General features: G+C 38.0%; 1 protein-coding gene and 1 long non-coding RNA gene across 2 annotated transcripts in view; both read left to right on the forward strand.

Moving 5' to 3' along the window:
* The window catches only part of fam49bb (family with sequence similarity 49 member Bb), a 44,840-nt gene extending 38,122 nt beyond the window's left edge, over positions 1–6,718 (forward strand). The window contains exons 8-12 of the mRNA XM_028005566.1: positions 1,200–1,316; positions 2,763–2,842; positions 2,933–3,059; positions 3,902–3,972; positions 5,944–6,718. Coding sequence (XP_027861367.1) covers positions 1,200–1,316; positions 2,763–2,842; positions 2,933–3,059; positions 3,902–3,972; positions 5,944–6,007 — 459 coding nt within the window. The 3' untranslated portion in view covers positions 6,008–6,718. The remainder of the gene's footprint in view (positions 1–1,199; positions 1,317–2,762; positions 2,843–2,932; positions 3,060–3,901; positions 3,973–5,943) is intronic.
* An 813-nt stretch (positions 6,719–7,531) lies between these two features.
* On the forward strand, positions 7,532–8,469 carry LOC114137060 (uncharacterized). The gene is made up of 2 exons (XR_003593934.1): positions 7,532–7,652; positions 8,155–8,469. It is a non-coding gene; the product is annotated as an uncharacterized LOC114137060 (long non-coding RNA).
* The last annotated feature ends 1,168 nt before the right edge of the window (positions 8,470–9,637 follow it).

Here is a 9,637-nt window from a genome sequence, read left to right on the forward strand (position 1 = left end):
CTTTTGTCGAATACCTGACCCCTCTGGTTAATATCGGCCATGAAAAGTCCCATTTCTGTTTTCTCATCTGCACTAAGTGTTACATCCAGGTGCTTGTTTATTCCATTCATGCCTGACATTACAGGAAATAATGATTTTCCTGCTCCAGAACTGTCCCATTGATTTGTTCCCTTGCAGATCTGATGGCTTCAGAGAGGATCAAATATAACCCTACAGCATAAAAAGAAGGTGTTTAAAAAGTTTAACAGCCGATTGTTTTTATGGACCATTAAAGCGGCCCAGTTAAAGGTTTCTGCTATTACTGATCTTCAAAAAGCCATTCGCTGTCTTGTATCTTTCATGCTGAACTCCAGCTGATCTCTCCTTGTCTGCTGCTTGTTTAAGGCGGTAGTTTAAATTTCACAGTCTGGTCTCCGTTGTGACCTGTCTGACAGAAGCATTCTTCCCCTCGGTCCTGAGTTTGCCATTTGGGGAAACGGGCCCAGACAAGCCGTCGTTGGGAGCCTGTCAGCGCTGAACGACGCCCCGGCTGCCGTCCCTCGGTTTAGTCACCGCTCAGAGAACTGAATCATTCAGACATCCGAGATGAAACGCATCTGTCCCGCTCAGGCGGTCTTTGAACACATCCGTCAGGATTCGTTAAAACCTGAATTGGTTTGAAAGTTTGGGGCGATTTATTCTCGTCCTGTCAGGGTTTCTCTTGACGGCAGGAAATGTTCCCTTGTTGTTTTGCTTTAAATATGCGGACAAATTTAGCTCAGGCTCTTCAAGAGACGCCTTGTTCTCCGTTATCTGCCAGGTGTTTTATGCAGCTGGAAAACTATGGGGTGAAACGGTTCATATCAGTGTTTTCCTGTCATAATTTTATGTGAGAAAATATCTCTTTATATGCACAAACACACACTCCACTGAAGCTGCTCGAACCACCAGATATTAATGGTTTCTACTTCTATCTTCCAATATGCAGTGAAAGCAGGAAGAGATGGCTTTTAGATTACTCGTTCAGTAGCACCTTTTGTTTTATTACTTTGACATTTTTCATTCAAATTTGCTCTGATAACAGTTCTTTTATATCATCGGGGTCAGCTAAAGGTCCTCATCAGAATTTTATATGAAGGTCAGACATCTTGAACAATAGATTAAAGGTTTGCAGGTTAAATAAGCACAGTCAGTCTGACTTTATTTTGTTCCATTTCCAGGCAGAGGGCGAGAACGAAGTCAACAACGAACTGGCCAATCGGATATCTCTGTTCTACGCTGACGCCACACCCATGCTGAAGGCGTTAAGTGACGGCACAACGAAGTTTGTGTCAGAGGTGAGTGGCCAGTAAACTTTGACGATTTAACAGGTATTTTATTTGATAAACCAAAACCATGTAGAGCATAATTGTGAAATGGAAGATAAATGATACAATTATAAGGAGTATGAATGCTTTTACTGTATTGTGGGATACAAGTAAGACTTATGAGAAGTGAGAAAATGTATCAATTGTTTATAAAATGGATTATTTTTGTTTTGGCCAGTTTAAGATTGAAGCATTTTTATAGCTTAGTGGTCGTACCAATAAATTGCTTCGATCCGTTAACGTCTGCTCAGTCTGGAGTCGCAGAGGTAGTACCCTAAACAGAGAAGCTTAGAGTGTTTTCATACCTGATAGTCCAGTTTAGAGCAAAATTGCAACATTTGTTACATTTTCAGCTGCTGCGGTACTCTTTCACTCTGCACTGAGTCAAACTAACCAAATTAAATGAAGAGCCTGTTCCTTTCCTGGCCTGTGGTGGCGCTGCACCAAGACCCACTGAAGGAAATGAAACTAAAACATCTGAAGAAGACACTGAGTACAACTTCCTTTTTCACAAAATGTAAAAACGTTTTGTCTTTGGTAAAAAAAAAACATGAGCCACTTCTCCCACTAGTGCTAGACTCATCCGTGTGTCTAGATTGTATTTACCCAGAATGCCTTACACTATAGTCCACTTCATGCTGTTGGAGCGGTCTCCGGTCTGCTTGAATCCACATATGTATTCAAACCGCACCAGAGTTCACTTCCACCTTAAATGAGACCTAAGTTTTTAGGTGGACTAGAGTTCGGTTACGGACTGACACCTCCCCAAACAACCAAACTTTCTAGACAAGCGAACTGGATATAAAGCGTACTAGTCAGGACTGGTGTAAATAAACTCCAGTTCGATTGGGGAGGTGTGAATGCACAGTCAAACTCTGATGCAGACCAAAAAAGCAAACTCTGGTCCACCTAAAATCCTCGGTCTCGGTTGTAGTGAACTCTAGTGCAGTTTGAATACATAAGTGAATTTTAAGGTAACCAGAGACCGAAGTGGACTATAGCGCAGGGCATTCTGGGTAAATACAAACAAAACAAAGGCGAAAGTCTAATGCTAGCAGGAAAAATGGCTTGTGGTTTGTTACCAAACAGAGATCCTATGTCTAAAATCTGATGCCTCTCCATTTTTAACATTTCATGAAGAAGGAAGTTGCAGCGCCCCCACAGGCGAGGAGGGGAACATGTTTTTCAAATAGTTTCATTTGACAGTCCCTCCAGTGTGTCCTGCGTCTCCTCCTGGTGGAAATTAGAAACATTTATGGTTGAAAATTAAACATCAGTTTTAAAAGTCAGAAATTTCTCTCCAACTTCTGATAAACCTGTTTAAGTTTCTTTGTTTACATTTGAGACACGAAGCTAAACACCTCCCAGATGAAGTCCTAAATATTTAAAAGTTGTTGCTTTTTTTTCTTTCCGCAGAACAAGAACCTGCCCATCGAGAACACGACAGACTGCTTGAGCACGATGGCGAGTGTGTGTAAAGTCATGTTGGAAACGCCGTGAGTGATTCCCTCCACCTGCTTCCTGTCTGCTCCGGGTTTTTTTTCTTCTTTATCAGGCCTGTGATCCCCGCTGTGCGTCTCTTTCAGGGAGTACCGCAGCCGTTTCAACAGCGAGGACACGGTGTCCTTCTGTCTTAGGGTGATGGTCGGAGTCATCATCTTGTACGACTACGTCCATCCTGTTGGAGCCTTTGCCAAGTCATCTAAAATCGATGTAAGCTGAGAAAAGATCAGATTGTGACGCTGTTTACAGGATTCTTATTCAGAGGCTCGGAAAGTCCAGAGATGATTTTAGTTTTTCCAGGAAAGAATTAAAGATTATAGAGAGAAGTTCTATCCTATCAACTAACAGTGGTGTCTTTTTTTCCTCTATTCCTTCTTTCCTCGCTTTCATCCTTGGATCTTCCCTTCTATAATGTTTTGGTCATTTCCTTCCCTTTTCCTCGTCTTTCCCTTCTTTCCACATTCATTTCTTGTCTTTTTATCTCTATATCCACTTTTTCCTTTTGCCTTTAATCCCCTTGTTCTTTCATTCTTCATTCCTTTTTATTTTTTGCATCCTTCCTCCCTTTTTTCTTTTCCTACCTTCCTGTATCCTTCCTTTCCTTCTTGTATCCATAATTCCTTCCTCTGTTCCTTCTTTCCTTCATCCTTCCATTTTTCTGTTTTTTAATTTTCACCTTTTTTCATTTTGTCTTCTCTTCCTTCCCTTCTTGTTTGCTTCCTTCATTCCTTCTATCCTTCCTTTCTTCCTCGTGTACTTTCTTCCTTTTTTTCTTCCTTGCTTCCTGCCTTTGTTCCTTTCCTTGTTTTTGTGTCCTTCCTTCCCTTATTCCTTTTTTCCCTCCCTCCTTTCCCTTCTTGTATCTCTTTTGTTCGTTCCTTCCTTCCTTTTTTCTTTCTTTTCTTCCTTCTTTCCTTCATTAACTTTAGCACTTCCATCTCTAAAACCTTTGTTAGGTAGAATTTTGTTTCTGAACATTTCCTGCAGATTAAATCTCATTTTAATCTCGTTCTAATCTCGTTTTAATCCAGACGTTTATTTGTTCCCTCCAGATGAAAGGCTGCATCAAAGTCCTCAAAGATCAGCCTCCAAATAGTGTAGAAGGCCTTCTCAACGCTCTCAGGTGAGCTGCATCGAGTCACATCTCAGTTTGAACATCCTGGATTGTTTTCATCTCCTTGACTCAGTGTGAGCTTCATTATTCCAGCTCAGATTAAATCTGACACCTCGTCCCTCTCGGTCCAAATAAAGGCCGCCCGGGTTGCCGCCTCTCAGACAGACAGGGTCATAATCTGAGCCAACCCCACATCTGCAATGGGCCAGAGGCGGGACACCACTTCCTGTCCTCCAGTCGTTTTCATGCACAAGCAGATTTAACGTCTGCGATTGCAGCTCTGATCTGACAAGATGACAAAATACAGAGAAACGATACCATCATCAGGATTTATGCTCGGAGTCACTTTACTGAACTTTAAAACTCATCCTCTCTGTGTAATTTGTTTCAAAATATGAATGTACATGATGACAGCTTTCATTTAAATATATTATTTTCGACTATTTAAAAGACACCTGCACATAAATGTGTTTTTAAAAAAAGCTTTTTCCAGATTAAAAGGTTCACTGCTTTAACGCTCTGAGCATATTTATTTAAATGAGAGTTAAAATGAAAAGCTAACTTTAGTAAATCATGCTGTGAATAAGCAAAAAAGTTCTGACTTTTATGTTATCTACAAATTCTCAAAAATAGTCAAAGGAATGCAACTCACTTGATTTTTAGATTCATTAAAGGGGTTCTATTATGCAAAATTCATGTTTTGCATGTTTTTGTTCTTTCAATTGGATCACAATTGGTTCTAAAAACAGTCCAAGCACTTTGGAAAAATAAAAATAAAACATTTTAGCTATAAGTTAATGTTTTCTTGCGTCTAGAAAATGAGCCCTTCCCAATAGTTGAGTCACACTTCGCCGTTACCTAGAAACCTAAGCAGAACTCCAGCCTGTTACCTAGCAACCCAAGCAGAACTCCAACCCATTTGGTCAACTGGTTTTACAGCTTTACAATGGCTGCTGGAAAAGACAAGAGTTTTGTTGTTGGCTTACCATCCAGAAACTACTTGCTGCATTCTTGTTGGTTGTGCAGGAGGCTCTACTAATGCCTTTCAAAGATGTATGGTTGTATAATTGTGCATCTGTTTTCAGTCAGTGTAAATGTTGAGTTGTTTTTAGATGTGTCAGAGTAAGTGGAGCTTCATAAATATGTATGTTTCATCTTTTAGACATTTGACAAAAAAATGTAAAACCATACATATTTTCTTTCCACTTCACATTCATGCACATTTATTTTAGTCTCAGAAAATCGCAAGAAACTGCATGGAAATTTTTGGTTACAAAGTAGAAATTGTTTAATGTGAATGTTTAATTGACATTAATTATATTACATCACACTGTTTGTGGTAAGTGTTGTCAAGTCATTTGCATTATTTGTGATTTTTGATTGAATTCAAATCTGTAAGTAATTTCAACATCACTCTCTGCAGACTGAATCAGATAAAATCTAGATAACTCAATGTCTTGTACAATTTAATACATTAATATTTCAGATTTTATCCATTTTTGTTAAACAACCAAAAAAAACCTCTTAATGATTTAAGTCAGGGGTGTCCAATGTGTGGTCCTGGAGCCAAGAATGATGCAAGAATGATGCAAATTTGCTCCACCAACAATTTCAAAATTTTTACCAATAACTTAAAATATTCTTGAAATAGAACATTGCAAGTACAAACCAAGATATTTTTTTCTTAATTAAGGAAATTTAGAAAAGTTTGTGCCTCTGTTTTTTTGCATCAACATGATTTATGGATCCTATGTCGTCAACAATCAGACCCCTTTCTTGATTTCATAATTATTGCATGCTTAGTTTATTTTAGTTAAAACAATAAAAATCACAATGAACTCACTTTTGCGTTTTTAAATGTAAAATTATCAGATTTTGTGGCCCTGAAATGCTTCAGACTGTCTAAATTTTGGCTTACATGACGATTTAAGTATTAATTGGAAATGACATCTTCTGTTTCTGTTCCCCTCTGGACCCCAGGTACACCACAAAGCATCTGAATGACGAATCAACCAACAAGACTATCAAGAGCATGCTGCAGTAGGAACTGAGCTGCAACCACTGCTGGGGAGAAGCACCACTCACTGTCCTGAGGGATTTAGCTGCACAGAATGTTTTTGTTTTGTTTTTTGTCATTTTTTTTTTTTGTTTTGTTGTTGTTCTTGGAAAATGAGCTCCGCTCCGCCCATTTTTATAATGCAAAATGCTACTGCCATTACGACGTCTCTTTCTGTGCCAAACAGATGACGCCGAGATGCGATGTTTTCGACACAAGGCCACGCAAACATGGCGGCTCGTGAACGCATTGCAGACCCTCTGGTGTTTTTAAACATTTCTTGTTTTTCCCTGTATAAGGGATGGGAGTGCTTTGACTTGAAAGTTTCAGAGAGATATATAGAGAAGTATATATTATTTTGTTTGATTGGTTATTTAATTACAACTTCTGCATGATGAAAATGTCTTTTCTTCTATTTAAAAAAATCTAATAGTTCAATTTTGCTCTGTTGTGCTTTATCAGTTATGTTATTGAAATGGTACTTATCAACATGAGATTTAAGAGTACTGTTTTTATATTTTTATAAGTTTTAATTTGTGCATATGTCTTTTTGTTCATTGTTCTGTTGTATTTTTCAGTTGAAAACTTTAAACTGTGAGGGGTGCAGAATCAAAATGAAATCCGGGATCTGTACTGTAAATGTACAATATGATGTGGCTGGAGACATTAAAGGTAGAACTCTTGTTTTCTACAAAAAAAGAAGTCCCATCAGTTTTTATTGCCAAATATGTGAGAAAATGTTTTATTACACGCATTTCTTTTAGCTGGTTTTTAGTCTTCATGTGAAAAGTGTCAAAGATTCTCACGTTTGACCACAAAATGTCTGTGAGAAAAACATTCAGATCTGTTCCCCTGAGCATGAACGGTTGTTTTTCTCAGAAATGAGCTCGACTTTTACTGAAAGGGTCTTTTGCAAATAATCTGCACTGGTTAGCTTAGCATAAAGGTTTTATAATGAGAAACATCTCAGTATAATGCAGCAAAAAATTTATATTTCCTGTTTTTGCCCTTTTTGACGCTCAAACAAACTTTAATATCAGACGAAAGTGATCTGAGTAAATCCAAACTGTTTTTAAAAAGCTGAGGAAAGCCATCAAGCTTACCAGATCCTAATTGTTAGATCATAAATTAACTTGGAATAGATCCATTTTTGACAGCTTTACTGTAGAATCAAAAAACTTTCTAAAGAGAACCTGTCTGGCAACATGAAGTAGGCTAAAACGTCTTAATTCTGGAAAACTGTAGCAGCATAAATGGTACGCTGCCACTTTAAGGCCAATTTCAGCTGCTGCATATAAGCAAGTCCTTACCTGCCACAAGACTACTTGCGCCATGACGTCAACTTATTCTGCTTCCTTTGTTTGCTGAACTGTGCTGGGTAAGCGTGGCTGTTTCTTCGTTTGTCAGCTTTTATCGTAGCAATTAATGCAAGCTGGTCTGATCTGTTTAGCCTCCCTTGCTGCTCCTCCAACACCTGGACCAATCTGTTTGTTTGCTGCCGGGAAGGTAAGCGCTAGCGTGGCTAGGTAACATCCATCTCATGTAAACGAAGCCTTTATGTAGTGTTCTGTTACAGCTGCGCTGCATAGGCGAACTTGTGGATCTGTTTATCTGGCAGTGTGGTAATTTACAGGTAAGCAGCTACCGTAAGTTATAGTTTTTATCAGCAGTTGTATTAATAATCTACTCTATTTTTTAGCCTCCTGCTGAGTCCCTGACGACTATTACACACTGCTCAAAAAAATAAAGGGAACACTCAAATAACACATCCTAGATCTGAATGAAAGAAATATTCTCATTGAATACTTTGTTCTGTACAAAGTTCCGTTTGCACAACAGCAGGTGAAATTGATTGTCAATCAGTGTTGCTTCCTAAGTGGACAGTTTGATTTCACAGAAGTTTGATTTACTTGGAGTTGTATTGTGTTGTTTAAGTGTTCCCTTTCTTTTTTTGAGCAGTATATTTGGATGTACACTCGCTGCTGTTTTGCCTATAACGAAATGTTTTAAAAGATTTGTATGAACTTTCCCCCGCTGCCGGGAGCATTGATGACACTACGACCGGGATAAAAAGCAATGTTGTAGTGCTATTGTATCACTGTTTTACTCATATTGTTTCATTTTTTGTCTTTTAGGGACTGAGGCTTCTGTGGTGGCGGTGGTGATCCCTGGTGGCGGTGTCTTGTCTTGTGTGTTTTGTTGGATCACCTTTTTTTGTGTGTGTTCGTCGTGTCTTTGTAGTGTCCAGGGTGATCCCTTTTCCTTCACTGGATGTTGCCCCTTTCCTCACTACTTCCCCCCACTGGTAAGCCTCAGTTTCCTTTGAAATTTAAACATTTTATTATAATCAACTTCATTAAAAAGGCATTCACTGTTTTAACCATTCAATTTTAGGTTGTTGTTCATTTAAACAACATATTGAAGTTTAATAATTTTTTTGTAGAACTGTCTGAATCTTGTCTCACTTCCAGTAGAACGTACCTGTGTCCTTATTACCATTCTATTTTCCTGGAGTTATTCCAGGTGGCGTTGTCGGTTTCCCCCATCGTAAACTTTAACATCTTACATTTGGGTTTCATAATAAAGAAAATCCACCCCAGGTTGCCACACATACAAAAGCTTCAACCTTGTAGTTGGTTTTGCAGGACTTTGGAGATTAGAATGTTTTAAAATGTAATATAAAATTAAATGTTGCACAAAAATGAAGACCTTTACTTTACCTTTTGAATAGTTTGGCATGTTGGCCAACAGAGATCTTTCTCAATAAAGTTTGTCCAGATTGTGGTAACTTATGACCCTGTAGGGAGAATTTATTAGCAAATTTCCCATTCAAAAGCATTCAAAGACTGAAGAATTGGGTAAAAAATGAAAAGTTTCTTTGAAATGGAGACATAATATTCCGACACTGGGTAATATTATAATAATATAAAAAGTGACTCACCATGCCCTGATGTGAAGGTCAAGAAGGATGAGAAACATTGACATGCATCAGTCTGTAAAGAGTCAAAAGCCTTTGTCTGTAGTTTTGGGATTTCAGGAGAACAACAGTGTCAGCCATGATCCAGGAATGGAGAAAAGTGGATCAGTAACTCATTCATGAGGTCACAGAAGAACAAAGAGTAACAATTAAAGCCCTGCAGGCCAAACTTGCCTCAGTTTAGCTTAGAGTTCAGGTTTAACAGAGATTTGGCAAAAATGGTTTTTAGTGGAGAGTTTCAAGGCCAAAAAGGATCTTTATGATCCCCAAAACTCCCCAAAAGAAATTTGTTTTGTTTATTTCGATAGAAATCATCACTTGAAAGCAACTATTTGCAGTTTGATCTGGGACATTTTAGTGGGACATAAAGAGAAAAAAAATCTGAATTTCTTTTGTTGTCATTGTTCATGAAATAAAGCATAGAGAAATTTTAAAAAATAGCAACTCTCAAAGGCAAGTTAAATAAATGAATAAAATCATAAATATATTCCAATAAATATAAATAATGTAGTTGAAACTACTGGAATTTTAAGAATAATAAATAAAAGTTGATCAGGTTTTAGATTAATTCAGGGCAACAACAGCTCTTATATAGAAACTGTTTTTTTAGTCTCTTCCTGAATGGGAAAAGTCTTAAATGG

The sequence above is a fragment of the Xiphophorus couchianus genome, chromosome 21 (assembly GCF_001444195.1).
Source record: "Xiphophorus couchianus chromosome 21, X_couchianus-1.0, whole genome shotgun sequence".
NCBI lineage: Eukaryota > Metazoa > Chordata > Actinopteri > Cyprinodontiformes > Poeciliidae > Xiphophorus > Xiphophorus couchianus.